Consider the following 22,589-nt stretch of genomic DNA (forward strand, 5'->3'; position numbering starts at 1 on the left):
GCACGAGTCGTATCCGCGTTCGCTTTTCCCTGGAAACTTTAATCATCGTCCATCATTTCCTATGACAAACGAGTCGGTCAAGGCGCATTCGCGACGAGGTGAATTTGTGCAACGGGTTATAGATCACATCCGCGACGAATACGTTTCTCGGGTAACTCGGTAATTATGCAACCGCGATTGCAAAACCGCGGGTCACTTATTTTAGCGCGTGTCGCGATAGTTGACGTTTAGCAATTCGTAGGAAAGTACGTATCGCTCGACTTTCAGCACTTTCGACACGTTGGTACCACGCAGTTGTACTGTTTGATAGACTGCTTCGGGACCGAAGACCAAATCTGTTATGTTTCGTGTTCTCTTGAACAGTGAAATCAGTGAAAATGTCCAAGCAATGACAAGTGAGTATTTGACGGATTTTCAGTGAAAATACTTGTACTTTGCTTCTCCGTTTCGTGTGTTTCACTGATGGTGACAGCAAGATTTCACTGAAAAATTAGTAATAATCTTCTATTTAGTAAAAAACTTCTATTCAAATTTGACATTAACGTATTCAAAAATTCAGACAATTTATTTTTTATTCTATTAAAGTGAATCATTGAAAATGTCAAAGCAGTGACACATGGGTATTTTACTGATTTTCAATAAAAACGCTTCTCATGCTTTGCTTCTTCGTGTTTTATTAATTATGACAGTAAGATTTTACTGAAAAATTAATATTAATTGTACATATTTGCAAGATAATATAGATTTAAAAACTTTCTATTTTCGATTGCTATTTTTCGAGAACTCTTATTCATATTTTAAATAAAACACGTATAACTAGTATAAAAATTTAGAGTTATATTACATTTTTTTAATTCTTAAAATGTAGCAAATATAAGAAATAAACAAGATTCTTGTCAAGTCAAACTCTCTCAGATTTCTTTAACCAAATATATTGCTATAAATTTATCTCATATATGTGTAATACATATTGTAATACACATATATGAGATATGTAATATACATGTGTAATACATATTGTAATACATATGTAATATACATGTGTAATACATATTAATTTAAAATGTATTTCGAAATATTATTATATTATTATATTATTAATATTATATTATTTTTAATATTAATTGAAACAGCTTTATTACTAATTATCACTAATTTCTTCAATGAAATTTTAATCATGTATAGTGTGCTATATTTATTATTATACCATATCAGTGTCTATTCATTATTTTTTAATAATAATTCTCACTCATTTTATTGAAGAAAGTAATAAAATAATTAAATAAACAGTGAACTTATATGTATAACTTATTTGAAAACAATTTTCTGAAACTAAAGCCTAAAATATTTACAAAAATTTCATCAAACAGGTAATAATATATTTGGAAAATTTATCGTAATATTCACCAGTGTTTTATCATTTATTTTATATCTTTATAATAATAAAATTTTTTTATTATCCTAAGCTTATTCATTTGATCCTCGAGATTAATGAGCTAGCATAAAACGTCTAGTCGAAAGTATCACCTCCTTCACGGGGGACCCCGTGTACGTCATTGTTTGATGTAATCGCGGTGATGTCGCAGGTCTGGAACGGGTAGCGGAGGAGTTGATGGGCCGTAGGAGATGGAAGCAATACCAGGACACCCTGTACAGCGGCACCCGCAGCAGCGAATCAACGACGGCACAGCCCCACCATCGGCTTTACCCGGCGTTGTCGTCGTCCTGCAACCCGATACCCGGGGGCCTGGACCAGATCGGGCCGCAGCTGCATCACCCGGTATCCTCGTCGTTGCCATCGGCGATAGCGTCGACGGCGCTGACGACGGCCACGACGACGACAGCGACGACCCTCGCGAGCAGCGGGGTGAAGCAGGAGAGTCTGCAGAGGCATCACCTGCAGAACCACCACCACCATCTGCAAGCGGCCCAGGATCACCATCTGCAGCAGCAGGAGGACCTGCGCCGTCTGAGGCCGGGCGAGATCAAGGTCGAGACCGGCGACGAGGAGCCCGCGGACGGCGTCACCGCGCGCGAGGACATCGCCACGACGAGGACGACGGACCCGGCGACGTCCGCGACGGCAATAGCGACGGGTGCAGCGACGACGACGACGACGGCGATGACGACGACGACCGCGTCGGCGACGACGACGGCGTCCGGCACGACGACCATCACGACGAGACGGCGACGCGGACGCCGGCAGATCGACGGGGAGGACGTCGACGGCGAGGAGGACAGCGACGAGAACGACGAGGAGACGGGACGGGGCCAAAACGAGGCGGAGAAGCGGCTCAAGCTCGACGTGGACGCCGACAGGTCGGCGGCCAGCCCTCTCAGGACGGAAAACGATCGTGCGAATCATCCGATTGCCAACGCTACCGACACGGAAGGGACCAAGGTTGCTATCATTTTTTTTTCAATATTCATAAAATAAGAGGATTTTTTTAAATAATCGTCTTTCGAATAGGATAAAAAAAGAATAATGAAAGTAATATAGGGTACAACGATGTAATACGCCCTGGCAGGGAAAATGCCCCATTTATTTTGCTCAGGTATAGTGAGCTTACTAATAAGTATTATTGAAACAGGAGTCGACATATAAGAGTGCATAATTAACCGGAAAACCGCACAGAACTGCTTTGAATGCGATTTTACATTAAAAAGAATTGCAAAACCAATAAGTTTTAAGGAAAAAAAGTAGTAAGACGTTTCTTGGTAAGTATTTTTTTTATTCCATAAACATAATTGTCATTATATTTATATAGGCTCTTACTGTTTCCCGAAGGTATAACTTATGAAATAAAATCGATGACAGTTATATACAAATGTTTTTTTTTTCTATTTAATCTGCATATGTATGGGGATGTACTTTTCTTTAAAAATACAAAAATATTCCACAAGGGTAAGATCCTAGTTTTATTATAACATTTCTTTCATCATTTTTTCCTGGCAGACTCTGAGCAAAACATATAAAAGAGGAATTACAAGAGCTGAATGGAGCAAAGAGGTATTGCCAGAGGCAATGGCGAAGGTCAAGGCACTACAAATGAATGTCAATGTTTTTCTTGGGAAAAATAGAGAAAGATGCAATTTTTATTATTAAAATAGTCAATCAATATTTTTGTAGAATTAAAATACGAATTTTTATGTTTCGTCGAATTTTATAATGTAAAAAAAAATTGTGCCTTTGTCGATTATTTGAGGCGTTTTTTCAAAGTCTGAGGGAAAAAGTTCTTTTCAAAAAGTTGATCTTCAAATCACGATCAAAAATTGATGCAATTATTAATTGTAATATTAATAAATTCTTGTAAATTTCAACTACCGATAAAATCTATTCATCATAAATGTATTTTATATTGATTGAACAAATATGGGGCATATTACACCGTTTTACCCTACAATAAGGAAGGAAATAAGAAAGATAAAAATTAAAAAATGCTGAACAAACAAATTAAATCCATCTTAAATTATTAAAACTTGCATAGCATTATTAGGATGAGTTACATCTTCCTCTCGACCTTCCATCTTCCACTACTCTCCATTTTTCGACTTTCACGTCTCAGGAACGAACGGAGGAGATCGCGTTGGAGCGGGCACCGGTAACGCAGGGCTTACTGAGGGTAAAGAAGGAGGAGGAGCTACAAGAAGTGTCGGGTTCCGGCGGCGGCACGACGATACTGACGACGCCGGCAACGGATTCGGAAGGGACCAGGTCGGGGCTGCTATGCCGCGAAGGGAACGCGACGACGAGCGTCGCGACGCCGTTTCTCCTTGGAAGACGCACGAGCCCGCCGCCGGAGGACTGGAAGCCGCTCGACAAGTGTTACTTTTGCCTCGACGGCAAGCTACCCCACGACGACCAGCCGCCCCTTGTAAGTAACTTACGACGAATTTGTGCCCGGTGTGAGGTTGCGCATGGCTGAGCATCGACCTCGTCCTTCATCGCTAACTTTGTGTAGAGATTACATACTCGAAGGCGACGAGAGACGCGGAAGAACAAGAGCCACAGACTCCTATGTATTGCACCTAGATTGTTAAAATCCAAGGGTAGCCATTTACAATTACCTAGGATATATAAGTTGGATTACTGTACGTTTTCTGTGTCGTAATTCAAGTTGCTGGCAGTTGAAGCCATGATCCAGTCTAGACAGGAGTATTGATTGATAGTTTTGGACTAGATTGATTGATTAATATTCTGCAGTTATATTTTATCCAATTGTAAGTGGCTGCTCTGACTTTACCCTAAGATGTTAGCGCAGTCTAGGTCTAGTGTAGAAGTCTGTGATAAGAGCGAACGAGTCATCTTTCCTTGTGCGTGAAATTCGCAAGATCCGAGGTTACGACACCTCCTGCGATTTGGATCTTGCCGATAACCGGGTAACGATAACGCTAACTGCTCGTTGCTCGTTTTATCTGCCACTTACGCAATCGCGTCATCGGAATCTCCGGTTTCATACCACTCTCCATGAGCCTGTTGTGCCGTCGCGAGCGCGATTCGAGTCTGACCCGATCTTTGCTGCTTTTGATTAAGTCGTGCGCCGACCGCCACACCAGCCTCTCTTTCTCTCTCTCTCTCTCTCTCTCTCTCTCTCTTTCTCTCTCTCTTTCTCTCAGCTTTGATCACTTTGACGCGCCCATACAAGATTCACGAGGACTCGCGAAAGCGACACGTCTTTTGAAAAATGAATTCGATCAGAATTCGATTCTCGCATCGTGTCTTTCTCGCGAATCTCTCTCTCTCTCTCCTCCTCTCTCCCCCTTTTTCTCTCTCTTCTTCTCGCCATATCCGACCAATCCTGCCAATCCGCCAGTCCATTCCGCCCGATCGGCGAATCGCGCGAGCACGGGATGACACGTTTCTCCGTGTTGTGCCCCGCAGAGTCCGCAGAGCGACAGTGGCAGCAGCTCGCGATCGGCGGAATCACCGATGTCGGTCCAGGTGGATCCGATGGCGGCGTCCGTGGTCGCCGCCGCTCTCAGCGGCACTTACCCCACCCTGCTGCCCCAATGGTGCTTACCGCCGAGGGAGGCGCCCCTCGTTGGGGTGCAGACCCACCAGGACAGCGCCGCGGTGGCCGATCAACCGCTCGATCTCTCGGCCAAACCCAGAAATTCTCAGGTAAGCGCGAGACCGTTCGTGCTCGTGTGTGTGTGAAGGTACATTTTCTTGATCTCTATCTCTCTCTTTCTCTCTCGGCTTCGTTTCATTTCTCTGTCTCATATAACGCTCATTCGAATCACTCTTCGGATATCCGTTTACGCGGTTCGTAAAGTGTTCGATGAAAGATCGTGTAACGAGAGCGAGAACGTTTGTAAATTATCCGTTGCATATTTTTTTTTTTTACTGGACTTGCCATCATCTACTCGCGATGATCGCTATTATGATACATACTGATATATACTGCTGAAAAATGGAATTTCTTTTATAGTGTTTTCTTAGTGCTTATATTAGTCGTGTTATTAAGTAACTAACGCTAACGTCTCTAAATAACTAAGCTGTATGCTTGCGTAAAGTATCAATTATTTTTTAATTATCGAGGTCTCTCTCGATCGATTTTTTTATATTAATATTATTATTCATTTGTTTGTCTTCAGGACAACAACATATCCCTACTAGAGCAACAGAAAATACCTCTGAGAATGCCGACAGGCATCGATCCCAAGACTATTCTCAAGTAAGTACGATGATTTTTTAAATATTTTTTCAATAATTAATATTTCAACGGAGAAAAAATGGAGTAGAAAAATATCATGAAATATCTTATTAATTGTCAGTGATTTATACATTAATCGTTTATATAAATCAACTCGATATGTCGCGATGCATTTAATTTAAAATTATATATCTCTGCGCGTTATTCGTTATTCGATTCGTCAAAGTGATAAAATATATAAAACCCAAACGAAGGACATTAATCATAAAACAGTCGTAATTAAATCGCCGTGGAGATACGAAAATAAAAATTGAAATAAATTGGAGTAATTCCCCGCTCATGTTCACGAAAATTGTAGTTTTATACACGTTTTTTATTTTAAATCTGCGGACCTCTATCAATTTTATTAACAAAATTTAAGAAGTCTTATATTCAAACAAATGATAGAATTAGCATTTCTTACAAAACATCCTCATAAAATAATCGTAATTAAATTACTGAAGATATAAATAAAAATTGAAATAAATTGGAGTAATTCCCCGTTCATGTACACGAAAATTATAATTTTACACAAATTTTTTATTTTAAACCTGCAGACATTCCTCTATAAATTTTCTTAATAAAAATTGAAAAGTCTTACGTTCGAAAAAATGATAGAATTAGCATTTCTTACAAAACATCCTCATAAAATAGTCGTAATTAAATTACTGAAAATATAAAAATAAAAAATTGAAGTAAATTGGAGTAATTCCCCGTTCATGTTCACGAAGATGATAATTTTACACAAATTTTTTATTTTAAACCTGCAGACGTTCCTCTATAAATTTTCTTAATAAAAATTGAAAAGTTTTACGTTCGAAAAAATGATAGAATTAGCATTTCTTACAAAACATCCTCATAAAATAGTCGTAATTAAATTACTGAAGATATAAAAATAAAAAATTGAGATAAATTGGAGTAATTTCCCGTTCATGTTCACGAAAATTATAGTTTCACACAAATTTTTTATTTTAAACCTGCAGACATTCCTCTATAAATTTTCTTAATAAAAATTAAAAAGTCTTACGTTCGAAAAAATGATAGAATTAGCATTCCTTACAAAACAGACCTCATAAAACAGTCGTAATTAAATTACTAAAGATATAAAAAAAATTGTTATAAATTGGAGTAATTCCCCGTTCACGAAAATTATAGTTTCACACAAATTTTTTATTTTAAATCTGTAGACGTCCTTCTATAAATTTTATTAACAAAAATTAAAAAGTCTTACGTTCGAAAAAATGATAGAATTAGCATTCCTTACAAAACAGACCTCATAAAACAGTCGTAATTAAATTACTAAAGATATAAAAAAAAATTGTTATAAATTGGAGTAATTCCCCGTTCAGGAAAATTATAGTTTCACACAAATTTTTTATTTTAAATCTGCAGATCCTCCTCTATAAATTTTATTAATAAAAATTAAAAAGTCTTACGTTCGAAAAAAAATAATAGAATAGCGTTTCTTGGAACGCGCACAAGAACGTGAAAAGAGAGACAATATTCCTGTCCTTTCCCGAGTGGAGAAGAAACGGCAAATAGTAGAACATTCGAATATTCAGGTTCGGAAGGGCGTTTTTTTCGATGGAAAAATCGTCGTCCCGATCGTCAACGACGACGAGATGCCATTTCCGGCAGTTATCGCACGGCTCGCTTTACACCTCGAGGCGAGAACAGCTGATACGAATATGCATTCCTACTGAACGAAAGGAGGAAAGGAGGAAAAAAAGAAAGGAAAGAAATAAAATAAAATGAAAAGATCGCATTCCTCCTAGCGAAGAGAACCTAACGTTCCTCCCGTGATCGAGTGGCCGCTTAAGCCGGCCGGCTATTTCGATAAGGCGTCGATTAAAATGCCGCCGGTAAACGACTTTCGAAAAATCGCGAAACTGACAGCCAGTCGATCCGGAATGCCGTCGCAATTAGGTGCCAATCACTGCGGCCGGGCATAACCGTGATTTATCTCTCTCGTAAAGACGTCAATGCGCGACAAGCGCGAGAGGAATCGTATCATTCTCGAATGACGCTCGTTCGATCGGCTCGTGTTTTTGGGTTTGTTTACACGAAATGTACGAGGTAAATTTAATAATCTAAATAATAGAATCGAAAACTTATAGACCCTTTGTTACGCGGATTCAATCAGTTTACATATATGAACAGAATTTAAAAAAAAATATTAAATTCTTATGATCATAATTTAAAAAAAAAATGTTAAAATATGTAAAAAAAATATTAAACTCTTAATTATGGAATTATTCTTTAACTCTTCTTGAATTTTTCATAATTAACAGAGTCATATTTTCAATCATCTTTATAACGTAAAATCACGTATTTGTAGAATTTTATTATTAAGGGTCTTTAAGCGTGTTTTCATTGCGTGTATATGTGATTCTTTGTGTGACTATAATTGTAATAAAAGGCGAGCAGGGTTACAGATAAAGAGCCACGGTTATCAGGATCTAAAATCGCGGTGAAGCTCAAGTTTGCTGGATGAACTTGATCGTGCGTTCTATCAAGTTGACCTTAATAGTAGTATAGTGAACATTCGACGGTTATCTTAGACATGTTAGAGAGATATGCATGTCTGGAGTACGTCATGTTTGATTCCTACGATCATTTTTCACCTTTTATATCGTGAAAATTCAATTAAATTATAAAGATCACAATTACTTTGCAAATTTTAAATTTTCCTCTCTTTAATTTTAATTTTAATTTTAATTGAACAAATAATTATAAAAAAAATAAGCAGTCCTTCAAAATTTATATTAAATAATATTACATGTGTATATTATTAGAAAGAGCATTAATAAATAATTGATTTATTGCAAATACTTTGTCAAGTATAAAGTTCAGATATTTCTAAAGAAATTTTATCATATGATGGATATAGTAATATATCCTTTTTCTTGATAAGGGAATATTCTTTGACACAACTAAATAGATCGCTTATTACACAGTCCTCACGTGCAAATAATTAAAAATAAAAAGATATATGGTACTCCAGTGTTTTAAACTGCACGAAAAAATTTTACTGTAATATGTTTGTACGATCTCGCGATAAGCAACTGGTACCCTTTAAACCGTAATAATACCGACGAGTTGCTTGAACTTTTCAACCCTTTGAGCTTTAAACTGCTATACGTCTGTGGTACGTACCTCGATAAATATTTAAGCAGTACGTTTCCCAGAATCGATGCACAACTCTGTTGTGGTCTCGAATACGAAACATGATGCAGCAGATTTTTCGTAAACCTATCCACACGTGGAACAAAATGACAGCGAAGGAAGAGGTGTTTTATGCATTTTTATATTATTTTTATCGTGGAAAAATTAAAAACCAGACCAATTATCACGATATTATATTTATGCCGTATTAATTTTCTTCTGTTCTTCTGTTCCTGATAAAATTTAAAAAGACTCGATAACGAATGCATATTGGAGGCTCTCGATTTTATTTGAAAAAATTGAAATTGCTTCAATTTTTACTATCAAATTCATGAAAAATTACTGGATGAATCGTAACAATTTATAAGAGTATCAGAATTTTTTAAAAAATGTTTATTTCAGAGTATCAAGATCTTTCTATCGTTGACGTTAATTTTTACTTTTCTTGCGCGCTGAAAATTGAAATGATGGTCGATAGCTCGGATGAGTCGAGTGCGATGTCAGATCGTTGTGCTAAAGTATCGAAGGCGTACGTTGCCCCCGTGTTTTCGCTGTTTTCCCCCGCGGAATATTTTGCGCATCAAATTTTTATCGTCGTCTATTATTAGTCCATCGTAATCTGCACCTACCGACACATCGAAGGCGTCGAGAGTACCTCGTGTGTATCGCGGCCTCGATTACGAGGAGCGTAAAGGGAGAGTGCAACTCGAAACGCGAGAAGGGGAGAAAGAACGATGAGGGGGCGGCGAAGGGGAGGGAAAGTAAGGAGCAAGCAGAAGAGGGACGCAAGAGACGAGAAAGATCAAAGGGGGAGAGAAAAGAAAGAGGCGAGGGAAGTTCGCGCCGACGCATGCTCGACGTAATTAACGATAAGATAGGACCGTCGACGAAACCGCGCGGTGGCCGGATCGAAATTAAAACCCAATTCAAATTAGATCACGGATGTTTAATTCTGAATTCGATGGACCCGAAGATGTGAATTTATATCTATATTTAAAACTATATGGGAATCATAATTAGCTCTTATAAATATTAGAGATAATTAATAAATACAGGTCAAAAATCGTCGTTTTTTAAAGATAAATGGATTTTACAGATTTTATTAGGAATGACTCAAAATCGAACGTCATAAAATATATAGGCATCATAAGTCTTATATAAATATAACAAGACAAAAAAATTCATCATTTTTTTAATGATATTTAATGACATTTTCGTCATTAAATATCGTCCTTTTGTTGAATCCGCGAATTATAACACATTTCGAATCTTATTGAGAGAGCCTACAATGTTAGCGCAAGGTACATGGTGTTCCCTCCCATTTAAGATACTTTTGTATGAATGAACTCGAAGAAAATCTAGGACTCGACTTGATCTGAATTGGCATTAAACATTCTTGAAACGAAACCGATTGCGATCGAGCTTTCGAGCTGCCTTTGAAGATATCAAAACCACGTGAACTTTTCGAAACATTCTCGAGGAATACAGTCCTCTTGCTTTAATTTGATTGTTACACATGTAACTTTGAAAATATTAATTATGGAGGTTTTCGCCTCTTTCTCTCCACTCGTCTGGCTGCATGTGCTGCACACAATGCACTGTTATGTAGAAGTTTCGGATAAAGTGAAAATTACATTGCTCGTCAGAAAAGTTTGATACTGCTCTGTAATATAGTGTATATATATTCGTATTAAATCTACTTGAATACGTCAAGTTTTTGTACTTCACTCTGCTGTTACAAACTAGGCGAATCTCGAGATATTTATTATCCTCTATAAACTGGCATTACGCAATCGAATACTTGACTCTAGTCGATGTAACTTTAGAATTTTCTTTAAACGCTCACTTGCCATGATGACGACATCTTTATTTCAATTTTTTATATATTTTTATATATTATATATTCTATTTATTATTATTATTATATATTTTACATATTATATATTTTATTTATATTATTATTATTATATATTTTATTTATTATATATTTTTATATATTATATATTTTATTTATCACATAAATATTTTCTATATATTTATTTATTATATATATTTTATATTTGTTTCACTTTTCTATCATTTTAGCTTTTGGAGCTGAAATAAAATATTGCATTACAAAAATCAAGGAATTAGACTTCAAATTTCTCTTTAATATTTTCAGATTATTCTGCGTATAAGCATCAGTTAATTTCTATTAATAAATATTATTTTTCAGCTCGAAGATTTTCGAGATTCTTTTGACAATTAAGGAGGCTACGCGGATGTTTAACGTACAATAATATTTTAAGTAGACCACACACACATGAATTTCTTTTTTTAAAAACTTGGGATAAGGAATGCGACTAGATCTTGAACGTGCCTTCGCCGTAGCAAGTCATAAACGAAATTAGACGTAGAGTTCGCGTCCGCGATAGTGAAAAATAGGCGAGCCGCAATAAAACCAGACAGGAGTACTGAAGCAAAACCGGTTCGTAGAAGGCTTTGGAGAAGGTTCGCTGGCCAAAGAGGTATTGACGTCGCCGCGAAGGACAAGATTATGACTATCTGGTTCGCGATTGCGTGAGCCTCGCGATTTATCTGCGAGAATTTACAGAACCGAACCAGTTTAGCCCGATCGTCGAAGCTTTGACTTCGGATGCGTAAATACATACTTGTCTACTTGCGCACAAAATCTCGTTATCGGCCAAGAATTCCTCTTTCACGATATATTTCATCAAAGTTACGTCATTATTTTTCCCCTCGATATTTTTTTTCGATTTTATTTATTTTTTTAATTCAATTTTGACGCATTTATAATAATATAATTCTAATGTCTTGTTTTTACGGAAACGCGTCTGCGATAAGACCTAAATTTCTCGCGGCTTTAAATGCGGGCGCCGCGTCGTTTCATTTAGCGAATACCGTTTTCTTCGAAATTACGCGACAGCATTACTCAAGGAACGTTGAACCTGAGACGTACGCGGGTCGACCGAGTTTCCGAGGGACGACGACGACAACGACAACGACGTGGTGCATATCGCCGCGTAAAACCGCAGACGAGTCGACAAACAAAAATCGCAGATAAATCAGCGCCGGTCGATGACTGACGTAGCGGGACCTATCCGGGAGGACGAAATATACGCACTTTTATCAGCGACTCAGGTCGACGAACTTGAGAGACAGAGGGGGCATGTGCAAGCGGGGGTGGGACGAAAGGGAGCAATGATTCCTTACGCCCCCCCTCTCTCTCTCTCTTTCTCTAATCTTATCGTTGCGCACTGTGTGCGACAAATTGCACCGTGGCCCGATATCCATCGCCTTCGTGCCACGTCGCAATTCTTTTATGCAAGCGCGAAATATCACCGGCCGAAAGCTGTTACACTCTTGTCGCATGTTTAGCATGAGGTGGTTCGGAAAGGTCTATCAAGATTCGCAGGAAAAAGATTTGTCTTTTTTTCCTTTCGTCACATCATTAGATTAGATTCTTATAAAAATTTTATTTATATATTTTCATTTTATTTTTTTTAATTAGAATTTTTAGATTATGTTTGAGCTTCCTTGTCTTTCGTTTAAGTCAGCAAACAAGTTTAATGAGAAAAGAAACAGAATAATGCTGGAGATACGTGTAATGTACAAACGCTGTCTTTTTATGGAAGAATAAAGATCAGCTGATCCAACACTTGGTATCATAGACTGCTCAGGAATAATTCGTTGCAACGGAAACGCTGTTTGGGAGATGTAATGCGTTTCGGGAAGTGTAATCGCGTACTGACGTGACAATTTATAATAACGATAAAAAGAAATTTCTAACGAAGACGGGTATTAAAATTATTAATATACGCGTTTGCCCTCCGGCGATGTTGGAGCGATTGTATACATCGTTTTAATTCTCGTCTCTCGGCGTAGATAAATCTCATCCATATGACGTACGAGTATAAATCACGATGAGCGAAATGATATTTATGTAAATGAATTACGCGGTTAAAGAGATGTAAATGCTCGAACATCTCTCCCCCCTCCAGACGGTTTTTCTAGCCAAATATTATCGATTGCACGTGGCAGTTTGCGAAATTGTCTAGTTAACACGTCTCTTTGCGTTTGAAAAACTTAATTTACATGACTGAATATCTCGAAGGCGAGCTTAAAGTTGCACGGATTCGCTATTCATCATCGACGTCAAACACGTGCGGATGTCGAAACGGCCACGTGGCCGTTTAATGCGGATCGTCTATCGGGTTAGTTCCAGAGAACGCACGTGAGCTCGCGAAAAGCGATGGATAGTCGGACTTTGCTGTTGAGAACTCACTTACGTTAATGTTTGCTGCGAGATGTTTGAAGATTTACCGGCAGTTACGTTTCAATTAATCTCCTGGATTGCTTTCGTGGCAATTTTAAATTGCATGCAAAATTGTTGTTCTTGTTATCAAAATATTCCGTGCACTTTTCTCGAAAATAAGGAAAGGAGCAGTTTTCCAAGATGCTTTAGAATTATTTTTCTTTCATAAAATATATTGATTTTCTCGAATGATATACCTGTTTTTAATACGCTGTTTATTTGAATTGATACTCGGACATTAATGTACGAAGATAAACGAGATCCATTATGATGATTGATGGATACTTATAGAAGCTGTATTTTAAAAGTGGAAATTACAAAAATAAATTCTCCTGTAGTAAAAAGCAGTTGACATCCAACCATTTGTTTTCGTGACGTTTCTTAATACTTAATATCTAGAGTCTGATAAAAAGTTTACCACCATTTTTCTTGAAATCGGTTAAAGATAGGAGAAGATTCATTATCAAAATTGTAGAAGGATATAGAATGCCCTTAATTTTCACATTTTCAACTAAAATTTCCTCTTTTTAAATATGAAGAGGAATTTTTGAATCACTCCATCGATACTCAATGAACTTAATAATTTTTGGGAATATTCACACAAAAAGCAAGAGCTTTCAGTTTTTCCAAACAAAGGGTCAGTCTGGCTTTTAATTTTGTAAAATCTTGCCAACGGTAGACTCTTCGAAAAGATACAAAAGCTCATTGAACCACGGAACCATTCGTTGGAATGACTTAAAAGTATCTCTTCCTATTTACAAAAAGGAAACTTTAGTTGGTTCGTATGGAAACTAGGGACAATCATGGTTACTCAAGACGATAGGTATGTAAGATGTTCCTCCACTTGTTCTACAATTTGAACAATAAATTTGAATAATAAATGTCTATCTTTAACCATTCTGAGAAAAATGTAGTAAACTTTTTATCAGACTCACCCTATATATTGGAAACTCGATTCACCAAAATATACACCCGATCTTATTCTTACACTTCCCAAATTACGTTTGAAGTCCGCTTTGCAGGCAAAAAATCCTAGCATCGACTAGTCCAGCTGATGTAACTTTGATTGACGCTGTTTCAGCTCGTGTTACCGCGCGAAACCGCGAATGACCGGACCGGTTGCGGCCGCGGCGGCAGCGGCAGCGGCAGCTGCGGCAGGCGTCGGTGGTGTTCCAGTGGTGGGTGCCGGGGGCGGCAGGAGGACTTACACCGAGGAGGAGCTGCAGGCCGCCCTTAGGGACATCCAGAGCGGCAAGCTCGGCACGCGGAGGGCGGCGGTGATCTACGGGATACCACGTAGCACGCTGCGCAACAAGGTCTACAAGCTCGCGATGGAACGCGAAAGGGACGCGTCCCTGACTAGCACCCATTCACACCCTCACGAGCCCGGCGCCCCAGCCACCACCACCACCACCATCACCATCACCACCACCACCACTACTACTACTACTACTACTACTACTACTACAACACCACCAAATACGACCCAAAACGCCTCCGCGACCACTCCGCCCCCGCAAGTGGACGAGGTAGGTTTTGGGGACAGAAAACGGAAGATATAGCTAGAGATTTAGAACGAGAGGAAGAGAGAGAAAGAGGGGAAAGATAAAGAGGGAGAGAGAAGAGCGAGAGTGGGCGAGATGCAGAGATGCGAGGGGTGAAAACGTTCCACCGACACGTGCCGAACTCTCCTCGTCGGTCTTTCACGCGTGTCGGGTAGAAAACCGAGGATGCAAATTGGCGTGGACAGCGAGACGGGAAGGTTCTCGTGAAAGAATCATGCGACGAGACATTTTCGTCTACCGAGACGACTCTCCATCGAATACAGTCTTTTTATCTCCGCTGGTTTCCATTGTCGATGTCCTTATCCGGAAACCAGTCGCTGACGCGAGACAAGTGATTTCGGGATTGATTCGTTTCGATATCGATAAAGCCGTGTTTTTAATATTTATATTCGCGATATGCAAGTGCCTGATGATATAATTGCTTTCTACATTTTCTTTTCATTTGTACAGATATTAAAAAATATTTTGATCTATAAATTGAATAGGTCTACAAGAATATGTCTCTCTCAAAAGAGTATAAATTTCAGACTTTTTATCTGATATGTTATAAAACAGACATGCGTTGTAATATCTGCATGTTGATTGTTACATAATTATATATAACATAAAAAATGAAAGAAAAGAAATGTAAAAAAACAGCGTTTAATTAGATTTTTATCAGAAAATTTATGACGACTGTTCATTTAAATTACAGCAATAATTATAAATAAATTTTATTTAGTTGTGTTTGTATACAAGAAATTTTAATCGTAAAAGAATATCAAAAACTGAAGAAAAGGATACGTAAAAATGTATTAGTAAATGAGAAGAATATGTAAAAAAATCTTTGAAATGTAATTAATATTATTAGAATGTATCATCAGGCACTCTCGAGAGATCGCATACAGTTTCTTTCGACTAAAACTGTCCGCAAGCGAGTAGTAACTCACCATGATTTAAATACACAGTGAAACAGGCCGATTACCATGCAGAGAAATGTGGAGGGGTGGGTGGGGGAAACCGAACGATGCACGAGGGAGATCTCGTTGAGGGAAAATTCGCGGATACATACCGTCCATTTGTAGCTAAGTGTGGTTTTGGTTAGGAAGAACGAATGAAGCTTCCCCAAAACATACCTCTGGCACGGCGATCGTGGATCTCGCGTGGACCGAGTGTATATCTCGTTATCGCGAGACGGCGCCCAAAATTCGGACTCGGTCGGAGCGAATCCAATTCAATTTCTTCATTATCGAACATCATTGGGATAGTCCAACGCTTTCGCTAAATTTCATTCGCTCCCTAAAATATTGCAGAAAATTTAACTTTGACAATCTTGCTTCACTCTTGTATAAATGATGTGAATTTCATCAAATATTAACTCTGTCTCTTTTCCCTTTTAAATAAATATTTTATATACTTTCCAAGACGTTTGCAGAAAAAATTAAACCTTTACAAGTCAATAGATTTCAATTTTCTTTTCCAAAGATTTTTCAATTTCTCTTATATTGCGGAGAGTATCGACCTAGTCCGAAAGAAACGTCAAGCTAGCGTTTTGCTCGGTGACACTACGAGACGCTGGAGGAAGGGGACGATGGTCTACGCGACTCCGTATCGGTCGCCGTGGTGCTAATTAGTGTCCAGTGTTTTTTTGCATGGGCTGTTTAACTTTTTTTATCTCACTATTTGTAGTTTAACACACGGCAACTTGGTGTCCGCGAGGTTGCAAGACTCGAGGTAAGTCTTTGGGAAGGTCGTGTCGAGACGAAATAGAGAGAAAAAAAGAGAAAAAGATAGTATCTGTCCGGGCTCGATCTTTCTTTTTATCTTTGACGAGGGCGCTTGAATGACCCCGAGAATTCAATAAATGGTCGTGAATGTACAGTGCTTCTGGACCTCGACACTCTGCATCCTCGATGTGCCGCGCATATAAACCCTACGCCGTAGAGAGACGTCCAATCAAATAATTGTTCCGAAATAGACGGATCGCAATCCCAGTGCGAACGCGCTGCCATGCATGAAACAGTCGCGCGATCGAAGATTACGGCAGATTAAACACGGTGGCACGATTTAATCCTCATCACCTGATAATGTCTTTTGCCTTGATTTGATTGCGATTAATTTTGCTCAACGTGTATAGGACGGGAATTGATCGCAATTAGATAATCGAAAATATCCAATGCACCAAAGGATCCCCGATTTATTTCAGCAGTGTTTATCCTTAACGATCCTGTTATTAGAACAATTCTATTAAAATTTAGAAGAATAGCTTTCTTTATTGGAGGAAAAATTGAATTGTTCTCTGTTGCATAAATGTAAGATTAAATTCGTAAAACACCCAATGCATTTTTTTGAAGTAAGAATATATTAATTATATTTATTGGGAATTTAGAAAAATAAGTTTGTTTGTTTTTTTTTGGAAAAAAATTATGAGTACCGTCCTATAAATATTTTGTGAGATTAAATATCCTTGCATCTACCATATCATATTTTTTTAAATATTCCAATTGCACGATTTGTTGATAGTTGCCACTTAAAAATCCAAACTACGCCTTAGCACGAGGCTCTGTTTTACAATACAATTTGTCGAGCTCGCAAGCACGGTCTATGCACGAGGACGGTTAAAGTCTCATTTTTCCTGCCTGCATTTCATGCGATCGTTTATACACATACGTGGTAACCATCGTGGAAGACTGTTGCTTCACTTTCAGTGCAATGCATGCGCCTTAAACGAGTCCCCCGAGCACTTGAATTCCGGCGTATCTCGTCGAAACGCACGCCGAGGATGAGTTTTCTCTCTTCCCTCTATCCTACGCGAATTTTTCCGCTCTCTTTTCCTTCAATCGGGGACCAGCGAGGAAAAGATAGTCGCGATTATATTATATATATTGTCATCCGCGAATTGATTGCCGAGAATATCGAGAATGTTTTCCCGTAAAACGTCGATCGCTTCTTTGACAAGTACTGTTTACTGATTAGCAGCTGATCCTGCATGGCGCTTGGCTCGCTATTCTACATTCGATGGAGATGTATGTATATATATATGGAGTGATTCGCAAAGTGACTCGATTGCAATTTTAAAATTAGATAGGGAAAAATTATAGCATCATTTTTTATTTAATTATTTTCTGAGAGAAGCTTTTTCTGTAAATCAAGATAACGTTAAATGACTCTCGATGATTAAATTTCTCGAGGAGAAGTTTTAAAGCGTCGTTTATTCAAGATTCCAGAAATGTTTTCATTTCAAAACAGTGAAAACTGGCTCGCGATTCTTTTTACGCGAGACCGAGTTTGTGTGTAACGTCCTCAAAGCCAAAAGTACCCTTTCCCGCGCGCATTACGCTTTTTTTCTCCATTTTGGTACTTTTTTTAAAATATGCAATGCGGTCGCTTTACGAGAAACGCTTTGTATATATTTACATGGACAATTGACACTTACACACGATACAGATACACGTACATTCTAGACACACACCTCTCGACGAAGCATTCTCGAACAAAAAGTTGTCATTTACGAGCAACAACATTTGCCTAATGACTATCGATGATAAGAAGAGCACCGCTTCTATTCACGTCTCCGGAGACGGAGAGTGGAAGCTTCTACTTTTACTTTCCTCGAGAGGGCAACTTGACCGTAATCTGCAATTTAGATGCTCTTTCACGAGCAAGAAGTATACGCAGAAAACGCTAGAAGAGATATTTTTAACAGGTGGACGACAAAGAATTATCGGGCGCGGAAGAGGAGAAGGAAGTCGAGAAGGCCCTGCTGAAGCCTCTGCTCTCGTTGGAGGATCTCGTCAGGTTCTCCGCGTTCGAAGGAACCGGTGGTGATTCCCTCAGGAACCTGTTACAACGGGGACACGAGACAGGAACTGAATGGCCGGGATTGGAACACGCCAACATCGGTCCTTACATTCAGAAGATGTTGGCTGCCGCTGTGCCATTAGGTAAAATGAAATTCGTGGTGTTTTCTTTCTAAATTGGAAGCTTACTCTCGCCTTTACCTGAGGATTGCAATGCAGTTTCGATAGCTTATTAAGACACAATTATTGGCGATAAATTTGCATGAGTTATTATATTTGGGTCATACATTTCCGGCAGGTATTCGTTTCTTTTTATCCACTAAATGTGACGCCAAGAGAGGAAAGCCGAAAAGTGTATTACGTCGCGATAAGACTTCCAAAATCGATAGAAGCCGGGTCCTGGTCAGTTAGCTCGACGATAATTCCTCTGTTTTTGAAGACTGCGAATTAAATTGAGTTGCTTAAATCTGTATTTAGAATTGATAGAAGGACAAATAGAAATGTTATGAAAGCAATAATAATTTTTTCATTAACATTGAACTTTGTTATGATTAAAATATTCATTGACATCGAACTTTGTTTGCATTCTTCGTTGTTTATCTACTTTATCTAAAAATATCTCGAATAATACACGTCTCTCACCATTTAATATTTAAAAACGCGTTGTTAAATGAGATTCGAAACTTGAATTAAAATTTATGAAAAAATATCACTATGAAACTTATTTCTTATTTTAGCAACTTATCTTATAATCTTATAGTCTTATTAATCAAGTATAATAATGTATTAGCAATATTGTTTAGATATTTATTAGCCTCTGGTATGTAAACAATAAACACTAAATAATAAAAAAATATTTTAAACTCTCACAGGACTGGACACGCGAGATTATCGCATACCGGAAGTGGTGAGAAAGCTGATGAGCGAAGATAAGAGGCTGAACAAGAACGTGAACGGCGATCAGTCGCAGTCGCATCATCAGCACCTTCACCATCCCTTAGCTGCGCATCAGCAGTCGCAACAGCAACGCGTACCCATGACGAACGACGACTTTAATCCCAACATCGAGGAGGAGGCCAGCGACAGCGCTCAGGGCAGAGCGATACTGAAGATTCCGTCCTACAAGCCCGCCAGCACGCCGGGCTGTTCCAGCAAGAACGGCGAGCCGACTTCCGCCGCGTTCGCCCAGGGCTTCGCGGCTGCCGCCTCGAGTCCGAGCCTTCTGGAGCGAGCTAGCCCAGCGTTCTCCGGCACCAGCAGCCCCACGAATTCGCTGGTGGGCAAAGCGGTGGCCGTCAACTTCCGCGACGTCATCGCCAAGAGCATCAGCGTCAAGTTTCAGGAGGGCCAAACGCCCGGCGCGGCCGGTTTGCCAGGTTGCCAATCGGCCGGTGCCGTTCCGTCGCAGCAGGCCATGATGACGGATCCGAGTCCGTTCAAGAGGGGTCGTTACACACCCCCGCAACCGCCGCAGCCGCCATCATCGCAGCAGCAACAAGCCAAGCAGCAGACGCAAGACGCGAACAAGTCGAAGCAGAGTACCGGTGGCAAGGGTACCAGACCGAAACGCGGCAAGTACAGAAACTACGACAGGGATAGCCTCGTCGAGGCAGTACGCGCGGTACAGCGCGGTGAGATGAGCGTGCATCGTGCTGGCAGCTTTTACGGAGTTCCGCACTCCACCCTTGAGTACAAAGTCAAGGAGCGGCATCTCATGAGGCCGCGAAAGAGGTAAGTCGGTTAAGCCTTCTTTCCTCTCTTTTATTAACGATACAATATTTATATGTGATGAATGTAAGGAAGTACCTCGCGTTTAATAAAATATACATGTAGTCGAAGAATAGCATTTGTTACTAAAAATTGAGAACTATATCGCTAGCCTTTATCGTTTTCGCAGGGACCAGAAGCAACCGGACGACAAATCGAAGGAGACCACGACGACGGCAGCGGCGGCGGCGGCCGCGGCGATGCGGCCAGGCGCTGCCGGCGTCGACAAGAAACCGCAACTGAAACCGCAGCAGAAACCATTTACGCCGCCGGGCGGCATACCCGGTCCGAACGGATTGAAAATGCCTCCGTTTATGGAAGGCATGCCTCACTTGCCGTTCGCGCCCTTCAACTTTTGGAATCCGGGACCCTTCATGCCCTCGCCCTTCATGGGTGGCGCACCAAATGTGCCGATTCTGCCGGAACAATACTTTGCGGCATCGCAGAGGATGCGCGGACTGCAGGAGCAACAACGAAACGCGGCGATAGTACAACAGCAGCATCAGCAACGGGACCGTGACGGCGGCGTTGGCGTATCCGGAACGTCAGACGCAGCCGGGACCTCGAACTCACGAAGCGCATCGATAGCGAAGGCGCCGCGCGACATGGTGGAGAGCATCTACGACGGGTCCGGGGCGAACGGCAGTTTCTTGGACAATCTGATCAGGTCGAGCCTCGAGACAGGCATACCAAGGGACCAGCGGACGATGGCGGAGGTGAGGAACCAGCAGCAGCAATCGTCGTCGCAGGCGCAACATCCAGAGACGATGAGTAGTAAAACGCTGATCGACCAGCTTTGCAGAAATTCCAGAAGAACTCCGCTGCCGCGTATGGCGCAAGATAGCAGCGAGGACGAGAGTTATCGAGGACCAGCGGGCAGGATAGTGCCGGAAAGGCCGGAGCGCGTGCCTACGGTTGATCTCAGCCCATCGCCATCGGAGAGGGGTCGCACGGAGGACGGCAGCGATCGGCTCACGTCACCACCGACGCCTCTGTCGACCTCCCGAGCGGGTAGCAGGGACGAGGATAGCACCCGTGACTCGAGAATCGATCGCAGCAGCAGAGAGCGCGAAGTTCACAACGGCGGCCAAGAGGATCGCGATAGGAAGCAGCCTTTGAGCCTGCAACAGCAGCAGCAGCAGCAACCACAGCTGAACCATTACCCGGACTTACACAACCTCTACGCCGTATCAACTGACAAAAAAAGTGCCTGTGATAGTAAGCTTATAGTAGATCATTCGAGCCAGAAGACTCAGCCGCAGCAACAACAAAAGGAATACGCTGCCGTGAGCGGGCTGGTCGTGCAACTGCAGAGGGGCTACAACACCGCGAGCAGCAGATCCGGCGAGCCGACTAACAGCCAACAGCCGGCGGCGGAGCAACGTGGCCCCACGCTCAGCATGGAGGACTCCGTAGAGCAGTAGACGAAAGTCAGTATCAGTTATCAGTAAAGTATACAATTATGAGTACAGAGTAAAAAGACAAAAGGAAACAAAGATCCAGTATATACAGTAAGCCCACATTCCCACCCAGATCTCTCCGCCATCTCTCACAAGCACCGAATCCGTGCGCCTTCTCTCGTTGTTGCGCGAACGAGGCTTCCCTTCGCGCTTGATTCCGGTGAAATGAATTTGGGCAAGCTTTTCGAACGCATCCATGATGCGGGGTGCGTTTACAAAGAGCACGAAACGATGGGAATCCTCGAATACGTCGGCAACGCGATGATGCTCCGACTATTCCACACACACTCCTGCTCTCTCCCATGACCTCTTCGTTCCAATCGAAAGACAAGAAAACCCTCGAACGTTGCGAGGCAAGTCTAGCGCAGGAAGGGGAGAAGAAAAATAGCAATGCAAGTGCGACGCTAGCACAACCAATCCCCGTAGACCCATTGCGATTCCGCCAGTTAACCCGCGTCCAGCTGGCCGATCTGGCATCAGGCGCGCGTGCAGGGAAAGACCCTTTCGACTATATTATAGGCGAAAGCGCGGATTTCGGACCGGAGTATCGCAGGACGAAACGAATAAAAGGACACGCGCGCGATATCGTCGTGCCGAGTACGGGACGCATACGCTTCAGCAGATGCACGGACCCATTCTACAAATGCGTTTCTACAAGCCGGACATTCCACCAAACGTATCGACACACACAACACACAACAGTGGACATACACAAAACGAGTACCTACACATATACGCGAGTATACAAAAATGGGGAACATAACGAGATACTTGGACGTTGCGCGCGTACACGCGTCGCAGCCGAGACCTTGTCACCAGGAATCAGTGGCTTCGCGAATTCC

At 40.7% G+C, this 22,589-nt stretch overlaps 1 protein-coding gene across 5 annotated transcripts in view; it reads left to right on the forward strand.

Moving 5' to 3' along the window:
* The window catches only part of Eip93f (Ecdysone-induced protein 93F), a 150,626-nt gene that overhangs the window by 105,198 nt on the left and 22,839 nt on the right, over window positions 1–22,589 (forward strand). For 4 of the 5 annotated variants that reach the window (XM_083103966.1, XM_083103957.1, XM_083103938.1 and 1 more), the window contains exons 3-10: window positions 1,587–2,401; window positions 3,567–3,875; window positions 4,883–5,122; window positions 5,599–5,678; window positions 14,258–14,705; window positions 18,427–18,664; window positions 19,393–20,251; window positions 20,418–21,717. In XM_083103966.1, coding sequence (XP_082960092.1) covers window positions 1,587–2,401; window positions 3,567–3,875; window positions 4,883–5,122; window positions 5,599–5,678; window positions 14,258–14,705; window positions 18,427–18,664; window positions 19,393–20,251; window positions 20,418–21,711 — 4,283 coding nt within the window. In that variant the 3' untranslated portion in view covers window positions 21,712–21,717. The remainder of the gene's footprint in view (window positions 1–1,586; window positions 2,402–3,566; window positions 3,876–4,882; window positions 5,123–5,598; window positions 5,679–14,257; window positions 14,706–18,426; window positions 18,665–19,392; window positions 20,252–20,417; window positions 21,718–22,589) is intronic. The other variant, XM_083103972.1, reaches the window with a different exon arrangement.

The sequence above is a fragment of the Camponotus vicinus genome, unplaced genomic scaffold (assembly GCF_025532165.1).
Source record: "Camponotus vicinus isolate PSW18456_S1 unplaced genomic scaffold, iyCamVici1.0 SCAF_1, whole genome shotgun sequence".
Lineage (NCBI taxonomy): Eukaryota > Metazoa > Arthropoda > Insecta > Hymenoptera > Formicidae > Camponotus > Camponotus vicinus.